This window comes from Vulpes lagopus, chromosome 10 (assembly GCF_018345385.1).
Source record: "Vulpes lagopus strain Blue_001 chromosome 10, ASM1834538v1, whole genome shotgun sequence".
Lineage (NCBI taxonomy): Eukaryota > Metazoa > Chordata > Mammalia > Carnivora > Canidae > Vulpes > Vulpes lagopus.
This window is the reverse complement of record NC_054833.1, coordinates 48,512,386-48,531,591: the sequence shown is the minus strand read 5'-3', so window position 1 is coordinate 48,531,591 and position 19,206 is coordinate 48,512,386. Positions and strand designations below refer to the sequence as shown.

General features: G+C 38.7%; 1 protein-coding gene across 4 annotated transcripts in view; it reads right to left on the bottom strand.

Annotated features, from left to right (window-relative positions):
* Positions 1-19,206, bottom strand: part of ARHGAP20 (Rho GTPase activating protein 20) — a 132,811-nt gene that overhangs the window by 111,843 nt on the left and 1,762 nt on the right. For all 4 annotated transcript variants that reach the window (XM_041771693.1, XM_041771692.1, XM_041771695.1 and 1 more), the window contains exon 2: positions 1,130-1,212. In XM_041771693.1, the coding sequence (XP_041627627.1) occupies positions 1,130-1,209 (80 nt within the window). In that variant the 5' untranslated portion in view covers positions 1,210-1,212. The remainder of the gene's footprint in view (positions 1-1,129; positions 1,213-19,206) is intronic.

Here is a 19,206-nt window from a genome sequence, read left to right as displayed (position 1 = left end):
AGAAAAGGGAACCCTCTTGCACTGTTGGTGGGAATGTGAACTGGTCAGCCACTCTGGAAAACTGTGTGGAGGTTTCTCAAAGAGTTAAAAATAGACCTGCCCTACGACCCAGCAATTGCACTGTTGGGGATTTACCCCAAAGATACAGATGCAATGAAACGCCGGGACACCTGCACCCCGATGTTTCTAGCAGCAATGTCCACAATAGCCAAACTGTGGAAGGAGCTTCGGTGTCCATCGAAACATGAATGGATAAAGAAGATGTGGTCTATGTATACAATGGAATATTACTCAGCCATTAGAAACGACAAATACCCACCATTTGCTTCAACGTGGATGGAACTGGAGGGTATTATGCTGAGTGAAGTAAGTCAATCGGAGAAGGACAAACATTATATGTTCTCATTCATTTGGGGAATATAAATAATAGTGAAAGGGAATATAAGGGAAGGGAGAAGAAATGTGTGGGAAATATCAGAAAGGGAGACAGAACATAAAAACTCCTAACTCTGGGAAATGAACTAGGGGTGGTGGAAGGGGAGGAGGGCGGGGGGTGGGGGTGAATGGGTGATGGGCACTGGGGGGGGGCACTTGATGGGATGAGCACTGGGTGTTATTCTGTATGTTGGTAAATTGAACACCAATAAAAAATAAATTTATTAAAAAATAATAATGCATTTAAGAAATCAGCATTCCATTTTTATAATCTCAATTTGTTTATCTTTCTTCATACCTAAAATTGGTAAAAATTTGCCTCATGCCAACATAGGTATCACTTTAAAAAAAAACAAGCTAAAGTTTGTGCATAACCAAGACATATGGTGGTTAAAATAGCTCATCTTTTAGTATTCTGATTGTTTTTATAAATAAAGTTTAGCAATATGTGGAGCATGTACATTTGTGTACTAAGTGATATGAGATTTTTGAATCAGTTTTAAAGCAAGTGACCACACAGATCAGGCTTTATGATTCACATAAAATACAGACCTTATTAAGTAACATCAGAACAGAAGTCAGATTTTCTATTATTAAACAGAAAACTTTGGTGCTGATATAAAAACAAAAAAAACCCTCACACACACAGATAAACAGCGTATTCCAACTGTGTAATACAAAGCTATTCACTTACTTGGTACTGGGCCTTTTTTGCAGGGCTTTATCCAGTATGAGAGATGGGGCACTCCTCCTCCTTTCTGCTAGTGTTTTCATCTTCTGTTGAGACAAAAAAAAAAAAAAAAAAAAAAAATCCAAATGAAGACCACGTGACTTGTAAAGCCAGGAAATGCCAACTTTCAAACCAATTCAGCAAGTTTTGTATTACTAATCTTTGCCTCTCAAAGAGTTTGTAATCTCACTGTAGAGATAAAATAATAACATCTAAACTAGAATATTAAGTGTCAAATAGTAGTATAGGCTTTAAATATTTTTTTATGGCCAGAGAATAAGGAGGTTAAATGTTGATCAGAGTATTTGGGAAAAGCATTATCACAACCATTATCATCAACTGTAGCTAACAGATATATTGCTTATTGTGTTCCAGCCCCTCTGCTAAAGGCAGGGCTGGAGTACCTCATTTACACTATAAAATGTCATCTGCGTAGTTCTACTGTCTCTCTTTCATAGGCAGGACAGGCCCCAATTGGGCATCAAGGAAAGTCAGGATTTGAAGAGATCAAGTAAAGGGAGGGAAAATAAAAAGAAGAAAGAAGAAATATAAAAAAAAAAAAAGAAAGAAAAAAAACAGTTAAAGCAAAACACATTTAATAGACCTTTAAGCTTAAGTATTTACACATTTGGATCCCTTCTTCCAAACAGATTTTTTTTTTTTTTGCTGTAACTTAAAAAAAAGACCAGTTTTTTCTTTTCTAAGTGGTATATAAATACAGGATTAACTGGATAATTCAAGTTCTCTGTTTCAGAGGACCTACAATCTTTGGTAAATGAGGATTTGCTTAACTTAGATTATCCAGATAATCACTCTCTAAATTCAATCTTACATATTTAATAATTCTAGGTAGAGTCAGTGGGCCTGCCCCTGGGTAGGGATGAGTAAAATTACCAATATACTCATCAACAGCCATGAGTGAAGTTCAGGCTGTGGCCACTCTTCTCGCTCCTTTCTCACCCTTTCCTGGCCACAGGTCTTACCTATGGCTGGAAAGAAGTTCCCAGCTATCCTGGGAACCGGGTGCTGCTCTAGGAGGAACCATAGAAAACTAACTGGCTCAGTGTTAGTCCCTCATTACATTATTGATAAAGGAACTGTTTATTAGCTGGTAAAATAAAACCTAGATCCTGGCATAGGAACAGAGGAAGAATAATCTAATCCAGTGAGAAAGGGATACTGGACGGCTTTGGTACAATTCATATCCTCCCAAATTTGCCATGTCCTCAGGACCTCTCCACAGTTCCTGTCACCAGCATCATTGTGCCTCAGTATTGCTGTTCCTCCCATTAATATTTTGGCTCACATGTGGAAACTATATGTCTAAACCTCCTTAGTATAGCTTAAACAGCAACTGAAACAATTACATACACCATGAATAAAAGACAGGAAACCAAAGGGTAAGAAATCTAGAATACCATATTTCTCAATCAGGAGTTATTATTAACCAGGAAGGAGTTTCAGGGAAGGCTAAATTGTATCATTTTCTTGTTTACATGAAATGTATTTAGTGCCTACCTTCTGGAGAGGAAGCCCACAGTTTTCAACAGATTCCCAGAAAAATCTGTGATTTTGATAACCTACATTATAACCTCCAGCTTGTCAGCCGATCCCACTGTTTCCATTACTCACATCTTGCCGGAACATAACTCTCCTGAAGCCACCATTCTGAGGCTACTAGTGTGCTCGTAGAGGTGGCAGGGAGAAGGAAAATCTGGGACACAAGTGTCTGTATTGTGAGGTTCAGTGGCCTGTCCCCACATCAAGAGTCTCAAGAATAAAAGGTTGATTTTACTAAGAAAAGTGGCTATTTGTTCACATGCACATTTCTGAGGATTCCGTTTCACCTTCCGGTCTGGGCTAGATTGCTGCCCCCAATCCTCCTGACTTCCTTTCTTTATTCAGCATCTATTTTCTATGCTTTGAACTGTGAAATGCACCCAATCCTTTAAGCTTTACCTGGGCTCCTTACCCTCAGTTTTGACCTAGACCAGGTCTCCCTAATCTTCCTTAGTGGGAACCGACATTCCTGGGATCTATCTTACCAATCTTGCTTCCGTGGCCCCTAACCCTCTGACACCATGGTCAGCAGGCCCAAGCTCCTCAAGGAATCTTCATCAGACAGGACTTCTAATTTGGAGCTCCTTGCCTTTCAGGTTTACAAAGGACTCAGAAAGTGTTCAAAAGACACACATAAATATGATTTAAAATGTTGGGGGAAGAAGACTCTGTGAGAAAAGCTAAAACGATCTGAAGTTCTTCATTTGGAGGGAGAAATAATCTACAAATGAATGCAGAGTAATATGGAGGATAGAAAAGTGTCTTCCAAGGAAGACAACACAAAAAAGAAAATGCTGCTAGCCTGTAGACTGAGAAAACAGGTTGATCTTGGTTAGCGGTTCCCTGAAAAAATTTACAAAAGCTGTGAATTAAATTGTGCACGTAATTTCAAGGGGTCAGAGACCTGCATAACATGGACTCCTTAGGGATTCATGGACCCCAAATTTTAAATCTTCTGACATAAGAAAATTTTCCTGTGATGGCTGTTAAATATGAGAATGAATAATCAAATAAGGGTGACAAATTTTCTTCTGTAAAAGGGCTTTTTTAAAAAAAAGATTTTATTTATTTATTCATGAGAGACACACAGAGAGAGGCAGAGACACAGGCAAAGGGAGAAGCAGGCTCCATGCAGGAAGCCCGATATGGGACTCAATCCCGGGTCTCCAAGATCACGCCCTGGGCTGAAGGCGGTCCTAAACCGCTGAGCCACCCAGGCTGCCCTGTAAAAGGGCTTTAATGGGTTGTCTCTCTTTCTGATTTTGTCTGGTTTTGTTTTTTTCCTTTCTTCCCTTATGATGAAACCATAAGAGACTCTTAATCATAGGAAACAAACTGAGGGTTGTTGGAGGGGAGGTGGATGTGGGGACAGGGACACTGGGGGGATGGACATTAAGGGAGGCATCTGATGTAACAAGCAGTGGGGATCATACAAGACCCGATGAATCACTGACCTCTACCTCTGAACCAATAATATATATATATATATTTTAAAAAGAAACAAAACAAAAGTGCTTTTAAAATCTAATGTAGAGGACCAATGACATACATAGGAATTAATTAGACTGTGTTTTCTTAGTTATAAAATTATCAGATGTATGAGTTATCAAATGCAGAGTGTATCCACCTCATCCAATGGATTCATATGCAAGAGAATGTAATCAAACTACAGCAAGAATATTATTTTTATGAGATCCTACTGTTTGTAGTGAGACTCCCTCATCACTAATGAGATATGCAACCCAAAGCAATTCAGTCATTGTCTCGGGTTTCATTTCCTAATCTAGAAAATCAGAAAATGTGGACTAGACGGTATCTTAGGTTCCTTCTATTTTTGATATCCTCATGTTAAATGTCCACCAAAGATTTATCCTGGATATACAATACAAGGAAATAAGCACTATATATGTCAATTTAAGATTCACAGGATTCATTCCTCTTATAAATAATTAAAAGTCTTGGGGGCACCTGAGTGGCTCAGGGTTAAGTATCTGGCTTTTGATTTCAGCTCAGGTCATGACTCAGGGTTGTGAGATCAAGCCCTGTGTTGGGCTCCATGCTGGGTGTGGAGTCTGTTGAAGATTCTCTGCCTGCCTCCTGCCTCTAGTCCTCCCCCCAGCTCACTCTCTTTCTAAAAAAATCCCATGAAACATAAGAATAGATAAGCTCCAATAGGAGCTTAATAACTAGATTTAGGTGTCAATTCACTAAAAATACACAGATCTCTTTCTTTTGCTCCCAAAGTATAGTAAAACAGAGGGCCAATGGTGATTCCAAAACAAATTCACTTATCTATCAAAGAATCTGTTCTCAGGCAATAAGGACTTAGATTTTCTTTTTTGTTTATAACAACTGTGTGAAATACAATACATGGAAATAGAAAGAGACTATTGATTCATCTACAAATAGATACCCTGCAAGCTTGTCAGGGCAAGTTGTGACTATGCCTATACTAGCACTAACAAATTTCAGTTGTTCAAGGACAGGAAAAACTAAGATTTTCTGCCTCACAGAGAACAAACAGAGGGTAGGTTTAAAGCAGTCCTTTTTGTTGTTGTTAGCTTAAAAATCACAATGTACAGCATGATTTTTCAGAATGCCCACATGTTTGATATTCATGTCTAAATGACCTCACAAATACTGGATGCCATTCTGAAGCAGGATATTTTTAAATAGGTAATCTGTTTTTTCTTTTTTTTTAAGAGAGGGAGGGAGAGAGGGAGAGAGGAGGAAGGAAAGGAGAAGGCGGAGGGGCAGAAGGAGGAGAGAGGGGATCGATCTCACAATCCTGAGACCACGACCTGAGACGAAATCAAAAGTCCAACATGTAACTGACAGAGCTACCCAGGCGCCCTGATAATTTTTTTTCTAAACTGACAAACTATATATTAGGTTAAAAAATGAACAACTGCATTAATCTTTTGGGAATGATTTTCTTGATACTGTACCACTTCCCTAGTCTTCAAGATCCCAAAAACTAAACAAGAATTTTATATGAGCTAAAAAAAAAAAAAAAAAAAAAAAAACATGAAGTAGCATTTATTTATTCCTCCCCCTCCAAATTGGGAAAGAGAAAGAGGAACTTGGAGAAGTTGTAAAAGGGAATAAATGTGATTGTTTTAAAGACGGCTGTGTTTTTACTAACAGTAATTTATTACAGAAGTCTAACATGAATAGAAAAAAGTCATTAGATCTTTGATTTTCTAAGTTGTCTCTTTTGCAGTTATATTCAGCAATAAAGGCAAAACAAAACCTATTCTGCCAAAAAGTAAAATAGAGACCATAATTGAAAATAAGAACCAGGTGCTTATAATTCATTTTTTAAAAATATTTCAATCATAGCAGAACTGCAGCAATATCACCAGCTAACCTGCAAACTGCTTTCCACTTTCTTAATCAGCTGGATTCAATATATGCTCAATTCCCTGTGTTTCCATCTTCCTTCACATATTACGCCTTTGTTACAGAATTTCATGTTATATTATTTCTCTTTCTGTCCCTTTCTAGAGAGTAGGAACTGTAATTCTTTCCAACTTCCTCCAGTTCTTCAACAACTATTTACTGAAATTCTGCTCTGTAGCAGGCCTCTCTGCATTCCCAAAGCCTCTTACAATGCCTGGCACAAACTATGTACTCAATAAATGAAGGTTTTGTGTGAATTTTAAAATCCACTATCCTCCATATCTATTTCACTATCCCCAAACATACACACAGAAAAACAAACAAACCTTTAAGGGGCTTGCTGGAATGCTGTCATTAAGAAAATGTAAGCATTTGCTATGGAACTGAATGGTGAAGAGTCAGACTTGTACACTGCCAACTATATCTGACACAGCGTTGACATTTACCACTTTGTTTTTTAAAGATTTTATTTATCTATTCATGAGAGACACAGAGAGAAGGCAGAGACATAGGCAGAGGGAGAAGCAGGCTCCCTACTGGGAACCGACATGGGACTCGATCCCGAAACTCCAGGATAACGCCCTGAGCTGATGGCAGATGCCCATCTGCCTGGGTGGTGCGAGCCACCCAGGTGTCCCGACATGTACCACTTTGAACTACAATACAGGGTAAACATCAGATGATTAAAGTTAATTACCTGCCAACAAATGCTGCAGGGACACCTGGATATCCACATGCAAAAGGATTAGGCTGGACCCCTATCTCAAACCATATGTAAAAATTAACTCAAAATGAATCAAAGATCTAAAAGTAAGAGCTGAAATTACAAAAAAAAAAATTTAGAAGAAATACTTGTGACCCTGGATTAGGCAACGGTTTCTTAGATATGACACCAAAAGTACAAGAACAAAAGAGAAAGAATAGATAAACTGGACATTTGTGTCAAGATTAAAAACTTCTATGCTTCAAAGGGCACTATTAAGAAAGCATAAAGAAAACCCACAGAATTCAAGAAAATTTTTGCAAATCATATATTTATTAGGCGATTTATATATAAAGAACTACTGAATTGTCACAATTAAATAAAAATAAGCCAACTTTAAAATGGGCAAAGGATCTGAATGGACAGTTCTGTAAAGAAGATATACAAATGTCCAATAAGCACATAAAAAATTCTCAACATCATTAGCCATGAGGGAAATGCAAATCAAAACCATTAAGTATCACTTTGTACTCATCAAGATGGCTTTATTAAAGAAGACATAAAAAGTGCCAGTGAAGATGTGGATAAACTCAACTCTCATAAACTGTTGGTGGGAATGTAAAATGGTGCTGTTACTTTGGAAACTAGTTGAGAAGTTCTGCCAAAGGCTAAACACAGAGTTATAGAGGATCCTGCATTTCCTCCTGGGTACATAAACAAGAAAAATGAAAACATGTCCACACAAAAACATGCACGTGAATGGTCACAGTAGCATTATTTATAATAGTTAAAAAGTGGGAAAAAAAACCCAAATGTTCATCTACTGATGAGTGAATAAACACAATGTGGTATATCCATATAACAGAATATTACTTGGCAATAAGACACACTGACATGTATAACAACATGGATGAATCTTGAAAATCTTATACTAATTAAAAAGCAGTCCCAAAGGGCCACATAATATATGATTCCATTTATATGAAAAATCCAGAATAAATAAATCTACAGAAACTTAGAAGTAGATTAGTGTTTGCTCAGAGGTTGGGATGAGACGACGAAGGGGTGTGGTGTTTCTTTCTGGGATAATGAAAATGTTCTGAAACTGTGACAACAGATGCACAGTTCTCTGAATATACTATGGTATGTGAATTATATCTCAATAAAGCTATGAAAAAGAAAAAGAGCTAAACATCAAACTGCTAAGCCACTGGGTTCCACCCCTGCAAAATGGCTTATAGCCAAGAGCCATAATTTCCTTTATTTGTATAACAATCACCTGAAGTACAAATAAGAAAATGAAAATTATTTGCTTTTTGTCCAACATGTTTTTGTACAAAATGTATGACTCTCCGAATTCCTCAGAGATCTAAGGAATAATGCTCACCTTTCTACTGCAGTTCGTCCCCGCTCTTCCCCTAACTCTCCAGTGCCCTCACCTTACCATTTTCACACAGTACACTTTCAGTAGCAGTATACAAGTCAGTGAACTAATATTGCTCGTATCTGAGAGTTTAAGCTGGTGAAACAAGTGTGCCTATGTAGGAAAAGGAAACTGTAAACAGATAACTGAAGAAAAAAATTTTTGGTTTTTTATTTTCAACAACTCAGAAAACACTGCTATTTTTGGAACCTCTAAATCACTCTGAATCTGGTCATTCTTAGTTCTCAGAGAGATTACAGGAAAAGAATGCCTATCAAAAGAAAGAAACAGGATGGAAGATTTAAGTCAGGTGAAGTACAATTTTTCATACTTTCTTCTGTTACAGTCACTTTAGGAAGAAAAACATCTAAGCATTTCAGCAGAATTTAAGTCAAATGTGATGAAGTCACTTCTAAACATTTAAAATTAGCATAGCATTAAAATGAGGGCTTTGAGTGTTTGCTTCAGCAGCAGATATATTAAAATGAGGGCTTTGAGGAAAGCTTTTAAAGAATTCAGGTTTCAAGGCTAGAAAAATATTAATCAAATTTACAAATTAGCTTATTCAAATTTGATCATGAATCCTTCTGTAGCTGGTCTATACAATTTTGCAAGCAATAATCTGTTTCTTTTTTGTTTTCCTGACATGCATTTAATCTGTGGAGCAACATTTAATTTGTGGAGACATACCTCAGAGACACGGGCTATGCAAGGAAACAAGAAAATTATTTTTAACCATACACCTTGCTTCTAGGTCCTGTTATCACAACCAGGTTCTGACCACTGGGTAAGCTAAAGCTTCTCACTATTGTCAGTGTGGTCTGTGATGTGTGTGATCTTCTATTAATGAATCATCTCATCCAGAACCCATTTGAGCATTTAATTAACACAAATGTCATCACAATAGACTACTGTGAAAGGATAAAAGTTCTTTTCTGAGATTAAGAAAGAAATACTTTTACTTTTGGCTGTCTTTTCTCCTTCTATGAGAAAACCATTTTGAAATAAAACAATAAAGATGAGAATTTATGCCTTGTAGGACAATGGGCACTGGGCTAGGAGACACTGGACCTAAATCCTGCACCCTGGTTCTAGCACTTAACTTTTGAGTCCTCTAAGATGACATAACTATCCTACCTGCCACAAAGAATAAGGTAAGATTATATGAGAAGTCCTCTGACATGGAAAACACTGTGATAGTGTAACATATAAAGTAAGGCTTTAGCCTGCATAAGTACTGTATATAAATAAATACGAAGGTAGCAGAATTCCTCTTAGACATGATTTTTTGTTCTTCTGCCTCTACCTGACCCATGCAGGCTTCTGGAGTATCACTGTGGGCCTTGGAGTTGGCTGGACTTTCCTCTTTGGCAAAGTCACCAGTTTCAGCCTCTGGTCATGATTCATTTTTAGTGGCACCCTGGAGTAGACAGGATCAATCACCAACCACCCTAATATTCCCTTAAAGGCAGGGCTTCACTACATTTTTCATATCATGGCATGATATTTTTCATATCATCATATCACAATGTGATATGATTTACACATCCACGGCACACTGTGATAACAAAGAGGGTCTCCGGCTGCTCTGTACCCATCTACCTGCCTAGTGGCTGGGGGGCTGGCTGTAGCAGCCACATCTCTAATGGTTGGGAAGCTCTGACTTGCAGCAACCTCTCACTTTCCTTGTGCAGAGGGGAAGGGCATGGTCATCAAATCCAGAAACCATAATGGTAATAACCAGAATGTTTAAAATGAGAATAGAAAACAGGCCCAGGTCTATCCAGATTCAGATGCAGTCAACTTAGTGATGACTACTGCCAAAGCTGAGGTTGAAGAGTTTGAATGTAGGGGTAGAAGAGGAAATACAGACTCTCTCCTAGGTGTCCATTAAGACCCAGGTAAACAAGGAAAGTAAAAGGCCACAGAGTAGCTGTGAAACGTGAGCTGATGTGGGCACACATACATTCCATTTTCAGAGTCCACACACCAGTGACCAAACATCCAGAAATAGGTTTTACCTTTCACTTGTGCCATGTGACAGCTGTCTGTCAAAATGAGGTCAAGGCTGCTCAGCACAGCACTGACACACAGTACTGATAAGACTATTTCTGCTCTTAGTCGGATGTTTCTAATCTAAACTTGTCCTAGATAAAGAAAATAAGACTGAAACAAAATTATAAAATAAAATGGGCTGTGTTGCCTGCAAGCCTCATTATTGGTGGATGACAGGAAGCAGTTTCCTCTGCTCCCTTTGCAGCCTCTCCCACTGTAGCTAAGTCCTCCATAAGTCAACAAAGGCTAGCCCTCATCCCCATCCAAGGCTGCTTCAGGAACTGCTGCAGTTGTCAACACCACAATGAATACCCAGCCTGCAGGGCTCTGTGCACACACCGGGGCCCGCAGAGTCCCTACCATCCACAGCACTTGGGACATCAACATAAAGAATGGAGAGCACACTTTCCTGCGGATGAACATTCATTTCAGAGGTAGTGTGCACAGGCTACTATAACAAAATAACACAGACTGGGTGGCCTCAACACACATCTATTTTTCATAGCTTTGGAAGCTGGGAAGTTGAGTCAAGGTGCCAGCAAATTCAGTTCCTGGTGAGACCCTCTTCCTCATGTGCAGCGGCCTTCCAGCTGTACTTCTTCATATGGGGGACAGAGCCAGAGGGGGTGCAAGCTCTCTGGTCTCTTCTAAGGGTACTAATCCCATCATGGGGATTCTGTCCTCATGATCTCATCCAACCCATGGGGATTAGGACCTCAACATGAGTTTAGGGGAGGGCACATTCAGTCTGTAACAGAGGTTCTTGCCAAATGCTCTGGAGATATGAGAGGCAGGAGTCATAAAATCTAGCAAATCACAGTAACAAAACATACATGTTTCTTCAGAGCCCATGTACACAAGGGCTGTAGGCATTAGTATGTCTACGTATGCATACAGAACCTTGGTGGTAGTTACATACCCATTTATTTCTGTGAAACTTCATAGTTTACAACATGTGTTAGTGGCGATTTACTTTGTATACTTAGTATATTTTCAACTACTCATAACTTCTAGGAAGGCCAGCTTCGTAATCACATATCTTTGTTGTTATGTGGTTCTTTAAGGCACAAGATGTCTTTACTTTGAAAAGAACTACCAACAAGTCCTGGATAACAGGAAAAGAACTTTGAAAGAATTCGGACACCTCGATTACTGAAGTCTCTTTTTTTCTAGGTGCCTTCAGTTATGTCACCTCTCCCAGTTGATGGAACATATCCACCTTTTGTTCTGCAGACTTTTCTCCAACTCATAATCTGGGACAACTGTGAAATCACAGAGTAACCAATTGCTTCACAACCATCTTTACTTGGGAACCAAGAGCGACAACTGCACTATTTGGGAATCTGTGACTTGTGAATTTTCGGTCTTTAAGCTGCAACTCCCTATTTTAACTATTTCACTTCAAGTTGATAATTACTTCTTATGCAAATGCATAAAAATAAGATAGTCCTTAAGTTTTGTTTTATAAAAAATACAATTTATTCTGTTCTAACATATGAATGTTAGAGTCACAAAGAATTAATTTTTCTTTTGCCATGTTAAAATGCACTATTGTGTTTACATTTTAAGTAAAAATAACTATGCAAGCAAGTGTTTTCCTACATTCAAGATTCATGGCATAAAATGTTTTCTGAATAGAGAGTTTCAACTGGGTTTGCCAAACACATGACTGTCCATAGTGGAATCATCTGTACACCCACATGTAACTTTGAAATACAGTTCTATAAGTTTGGGGCCTATGCCAAACTTTCCAGCAGCAAGCAAGACTGAGATATTGGCCTGGAAAGCAGGCCTGGCTAAGGAACTCCAGAGAAACAATGAGTGCCTTATATAAAACTTCTGAAAATGACAGATACCAAGGCATAAAAGTCATAGATTTCCAAGGTAATCAGATCAATGATTGTGCCATTTATTGTCACCATTAGTTAATATTTACTGTAATGATTAATTTTACTGGTCAACTTGACTGTTCATAGGGTGCCCAGATTAAACATTTCTAGGTGTGTCTATGACGTATTTCTGGATGAGATTACCATTTATATCACTGGATTTAAGAAGACAGATGGCCCTCCCCACAGTGAGTGGGCATCAGTCAATCTCTCGGGGGCCTTCACAGAACAAAGAGTAGAGGAAAGAGAAATTCGCCCCCTTTTTCCTGCCTCACTGGTAAGCTGGGACATCTCATCTCATCTTGCCTCAGGAAAAGATGGCAGATTATGGGACTGTTCTTAATCTGTTTCTCTGGAGAACCCTGACTAATGCATTTACCTGACATTTACCTAATGGCAGCAGTGAACATAATGGCAGATAGAGAAAGTAGAGCTTCTCATTCCCAGAGAAGGAAATTACCTCTCAGGAGAAAAATCTCTCAAATGTACTTTTCTCAGCTGGTTATACAGAATTCAGATTTACTCTCTCCTATATCTTATGCTACAAATAGTAACAAAAGCATCTATAATCTAGTTAGAAAAAGAAATAGAGTTGGAAGATCTGGTTCAAATTCCAGCTTTGCTGCTTATGGCCTTGGCAGGGCTCAGATTCCTTCTTCTGTAGAAATAAGCTAATAAAACATCTCATATAATTGATGAGTATTACATATATAGCTAGGCATTCACTTAAAGAGTCTTTAAAATTTCCTTTTATTATCCCATAAATTATAAACATTAAATTCTTATCTTTCTGCTCAGGTTTCTACTTTATATATTTATGACCTTCAAGGATGACTACTTTCAAGGGTAAGGTTATGGACTGAATGTCTATGTCCTACCCCCCCCCCCCAATATTCATATGTTGAAGCCCTAATTTCCAATGTGATGGTATTAGGAGGCAGGGGTCTTCGGGAGATGATCAGGTTTAGATGAGGTCATGAAAGTGAGGCCCCTATGATGAGATTAGTGCCCTTAAAAGAAGAGACCAGAGATAACTAGTTCCATCTCCATCTCTCTCCCTCTCTCCTCCTTTCCCTGCTTCTCCTCACCCTCCCATGAAGTCAAAGAAAGAAGATGGTCAACCACAAGCCAAGAAGTGAACTTCCAACCAGGAACTGAATTGCCTGACACCCAGATCATAGGAATTCAGAGCCTCCAGAACTGTAAGAACTATAAGAACTGTAAAAAAAAATCAATGTCTGATGTTTAAACTACTCAACTTATGGTATTTTGTTATGGTAGCCTGAGCCTAATGAGACAGATAGCATTCTTCACTCATTTGCATGTAAATGTTCTTGTTAAATTCAAAGAAATAAAACTCTTTTTATTGCTTTACACCTCCTTTCACCTGGTAAAAGATACTAATTGGCTTCTTTTTTTTCAAAAGTACAGAATATACTTTCTTCTTTTGACCCACATATGGGTCAAAAGATATACAAGATATGGATTATCACCACCATTTTTACAGACAAAGAAACCAAGTACAGTAACAATTTTGGAGATCTCACTGGTGATAACAGAAGCCATTTCTGATTAATCTAACTTAGATTTTGATAATTTCAGACTCCTCTCAGCTAAAACAACTATATGGACCTGATTTTATCCATTGATTTTGTGAATAACACCAGAAAAGGATTCAGCAAGATACTGGTTTAACCACAGGCAAAGTATTTTTTCAGTATTATAAGGTAAAACTTAAAGTTTACTCTCCAAGATGTTTCATTCAAACTCCAGCACTTACGGCCAAAGTTGGCTCTTGGGGGTGTTCTACCAAGACCCAGATAATGCAGAAAGATAAGGCAGAATGAAATGTACAACAACAGCTGCCACATTTTAACATGTTGGAGCTATTTTAAAATCCTATTGCTTCTATTGACTTTCTGTGCATATAGGTCTGTTTTCCCTATCCCAACATCCATCTTATTCAAGGAGTTTTCAACTAGTACATGAAACCAAAGGGTCAGAGTGCTTGAGTAGGATACAAATGATCTCTAACCGAAATTACTCTAATAGGTGCTTCCATTGCATTTCATAAAAACTGTTCTATCCAAATAGGGCCTCAAGGATGCATTATCCAGAAGATTTATCTAGAATTATATCCAGAATGCATATCCAGAAGCATTATCTATATGTTCCTTTTAAAATCACACTTTTAGAAATTACTATACAAATCTACTGTGTGTTATTCTGGAGAGCCTAGGTGACAGAAAATCTTTGATTTCTAGAAATAGTCAAATCCTCTGACTAGCGAATAAAAGTTGATGAGCCAGGTAGGTAATTCTGCTTCAGATTAAAATAATAAATGTGGCTATAAGATAAACACAATAATTCTTACATGGCATCTACACACTGACTCCTCAAATGCATCATGTTCTTTCCTACCTCAGGATTCCTGAATAATTGTTCCTACTTCTCGAAATCTTTTTATAGCATCTTGTTTTCACTCATAAAAGGGTAAAGCCTCACTGAAAAGAGGCCTTCCTTGAAACCTTAATGCCAGAGTGGCCTAGCTCCACATCCATGTTTGTTTTTTCAGTAATAGTTGGCATGGTTTATTAATTTTTTGTTATTACTGCTTTTGTCTCTTTGTCTCAACCTGTGCTGTCCAGTATGGTATCCATTAGACACATGCAGCAACTTAAATTTAAATTCAAATAAATTACAATTAAGTAAAATTACAGAAAAAAATGATGAATTGGGATATCATCAAAATTAAAACTCTGTTCCTTGAAAAACACTGTTAAAAGAATAAAATGACCAGCCACAGAATGGGAGAAAATATCTGCAAATCACATGTATGATAAAGAACTTGAATCAGAATATACAAGTAACTCTAAAAATCAGTAATACAAAAACTAAAAATCCAACTAAAATTGGGCAAAATATTTGATAGCACTTCACTAACGATAACACATGGATGACAAGTTAGCACATAAAAAGATGCTCAACAACAACAACAACAAAAAGATGCTCAACATCACTAGTCATTAGGGAAATGGAGATCAAGACCACAGTGAAACACCATATTATACCCTCTAAAAGGGGGTAATCAAAAAGTGTGGGTGAAGATGTGGAGAAATGAGACTCATACACTGTTGGTGGGAATGTAAAACCACTTTGGTAAACAATTTGACAGTTTCTTAAAACGTTAAACATACATGTAAAATCTGACCCAGCCATTCAATGCTTGAGTGTTTACCCAAAAGAAGTGAAAGCATAGGTCCACACAAAGGCTTCTAAATGAATGTTCACTGCAGTTTTATTTGGAGTAGCCAAAACCTACTAACAGGTGAATGGATAAACAAACTGTGGCTTCTCTACATGATGGAATACTACTCAGCAATGAAATGAACTACTGGTATATGCAAAAACATTAATGAATCCTAAAATAATTATATTGAATTAAAGAAGCCAAAAAAATACATAGTATGATTCCTTTTACATGTAATTCTTGAAAATGCAAATTAATCTATAGTGACAGAAAACAGACCAATGGTTGCCTAAGAATGGGGAGCAAACCGAGGGATTAGAAAGGGACATAAACTTTGGGGTTTATGATAAATATGTTCATTATCTTAACTGTTGTGATGGTTTCACAATTATATGCATGTACCAAAGCTTACAGATTTATATACTTCAAATACGTAGTTTCCTGTATTATGCCTCAGTATCCTGTATTATGTATCCTGTATTATGCTTCAGTGAGACTGTTAAATATTTTTTTGTTCCTCAGTTGCACTAATCACATGTCAAGTGTTCAACAGCCACATGTAGCTAGTGGCCATCAAACTCGACATTGTAGATAAACAGCAGTTCCATCAGCACAGAAAGTTTTAGTCAACAGCAAAGCTCCAAACCCGAGGGTGAGCAAACTATATGCTAGGGACCCACCAACTGTTTTTCTAAACACAGTTTTACAGGAAGACAATTATGCCCAGTTATTTACATACTGCCTATGCTGTTTTATCACTATAACAGCAAAGTGGGTAGCTGCAACAGAGACCTCATGGTCGACAAACCTAAATTATTTACTATCTGGACCCTTAAGAAAAGGTTTGCTGATTCTGGTCTAAATCAAACACTCTGAATACAGGGGCTCTATCTGTCCTGTCACTGCTGTATTACCCAACTAGTGCTTACTGAGTACCTAGTATGTAGCACTGTCCTAGGCACTGGAGAGGCAGCCTTGAATAGTACAGATAAGATCCCTATTCTCATGGTTTTCACAATCTGGTGAAGGGTTCAGATAACATAAGAAGTAAATAAGAAGCAAGGATGAATGCTACGATGAATATGAAACAGAGGTATAGACCAAGAGTGAGGGTGGCAACTTTCATTTGGTAGTCAGGACAGGCCTCTGAGAGGCCCTAACATCTGAACGCCATGGGAGAGTCAACACTGCAAAGTCCTGTGGCAGAAGCAGAGAGAAGAGCACCACCCAAGGCCTCAGAAGAGGAATGAATCTGAATACCTGATGTGTAAAAAAGGCCTGTGTGGCTGGAGAATACACAAGGTAGAAAAGGGAATGAGATGGGAGAGATAGAGAAGGCTATTTTATCCTAAATATGATGGAAAGCCACTACAGGATTTTAAGCAAGTGAGCAATGTGATCAAATTACATTTTTAAAGATCACTCTGGTGCTAACTGGAAACTGGGTCAGGAAAGAGCAAGCGAGATGTTAGACAAGTGAGGGAGTCTCTGTAAACGTACAAGGGAGAGATGGTGGTGGTCAGGCTTGGGCTACATTGATAGCCCTAAGAGATGAAGTGGAGAAATTCAAGATATGTTTTGAAGTAATAGTTGACTGGCCTTTCTGATGGTTGCTGTAGAGTAAGGAAATAAGAGGAGTCAAAAATGAATCCCAGAGTTTGGCTTGAACAAGTGGGACATAGTATGTACCACAAATATGGGAGAAATTATAAACAATCAGAGCTAATACTTACTGAGTACTTATTATAGGACAGTAGTCACTCGATGTCACATTTCATATTCCTAAACAATCTTGAATAGTAGGTTCTACTGTCGTGTTCAATTTATAAATAGAAAACTATAGGTTACAGTTAAGGTCAGAAAGATAGGACCAACTCAGCGGAGACTTGGACCTGGGTCATCACATTCCAAATTCCACTACATTGTATGACACTGCCCCCTTAACAGTAACATTCTAGGCAATGGCAGGACCACAGGATCAACAGCGGTCTCTCTAGGATGACCAGCTTGAAAGACACTATTGTTTTGCTTCTTTCCATTATTTAAGATCACCTTGTTTTCATAGAATAAAAGATGCTTTTATTTCAAAGCACTTTCTGCAGAATTATCCCTTTGATTCCCATTTTATAAATGAGGAAGCTGAAACAAGTCAAGTGATTTCCTCAAGATCATTAAGATATCAACAGAACAAGAAGTAAAAGCCAGATGAACTGATTCCATGCAGTGATCTGGCCAATAAACTTGTCTTTAAAAATATGGACCATTCAGAAAGAAAACCACACAACTGTTTTACATCAATACCCAAAATACCATACATATATGAAATAAAGAATACAAACCTACACTCACTAATTTGCTAGGATTTTTCTATTTAATTTTTTATAATGTTGATTATAACTGGCAGTTTAAAAAACATTGATCTAAGCCTTGATAATTAACACTACAACCACATGGTAGACTTTTTTAGAAATAAGTCTCGTGACTCACTAAAACTACCAAACACCAAAGAATGCAAGATGAAACATTAAAAAAGATCAATCTGTCGAGTATTTGGGTTATATGACGACTGGAGTCTATGAGAGTATGGACTCCAGGGAATGGCAATGATTCCATGAACCGTCCTTTGGAAGTATTTTTTATTACGATTACCTTCTATTGCTAATATGGAGGCCTGAAATCAAGGCGTGCCTGCTAATGTTTAAGATAAGCAAGGATGTACTTTTATGGGGAAAAAACATTAAAATTAAAGCAAAAGAAAAGATTTCTTCAATCTCTTCTTTGCTCCAAAGGAAGTAAAAAGCTACAGAATGACTAGGATTAGCAAAATCTATTTCCAAAAGAAAGACACACTGCTGGTAATGTGACAGCCCATTATGATGTATAAGGAAGGTTAGCATCTTAAGGACAATGGCTCAAGATGTGAGGCTATCTTTCATTTAATGGACAAGTACTACTTGATAAATGATCAAGCTACTCCAATGTTCTTTGCCAGGATGTTTCATTTCCCTTAGTAAAGGAAGACAGCTGTCCGGGAATATAAATCTTTGATTATTCCTAATTCCTTAAGTTTACAAGAATTAAAAAAAAAATGCTTTCAGATCTGTGTCAATTACTTTGAACATTCATTTACCTTCCTGAATGTGGCGCTAGCCTGGCAAATTCTAACACACACACACACACACACACACACACGCACGCAGGCGCGCGCCATCCCTGCATCTCATCTCAGAAGAAGAAAAGCAACAAGGACAAACCGCAGCCTCCATACATCAAAGGCTGCCAGCACTTCAGCCGCACGGTCACCAGCTCGCCCGCACTCCCAGGTGGTCCCGCACACACTCGGGCGCTCGCTCTCAGCTCTCCTCCACCGACCTGCATCCACCAGGCTCCAGGTGTGCGCAGCCTCACCTTAGACTGTGGGGTCCCGGCCACCCGAAGGCCGGCACAGCCGCTGGGGGAACGCCGTGCCTCCGGGCATCTCTTAAGGATGGCATCCCTCTAAGCCCAAGTTGTTTCCAGAGACGCTGGGAGGGTACCCTCAGGGCACAGGGCAAAAAAGGGCCAATACCAGAAGGTGGGGGGGGGGGCGGAGGAAGAGCAGACACGGCCCGAAACCCCCAGTTCGGTCCGCGGGGAGCGGGGCAGCCGAGGCCGGCGGCTCGGGGCCACGTGCCCTTGCCCTGGGGCCCCTCTCCCCGGCGCCAGCTGCACGGGGGCCCGGGATGCCCGGGAACCGCACGCCACAAGTTGTCGCCCGTG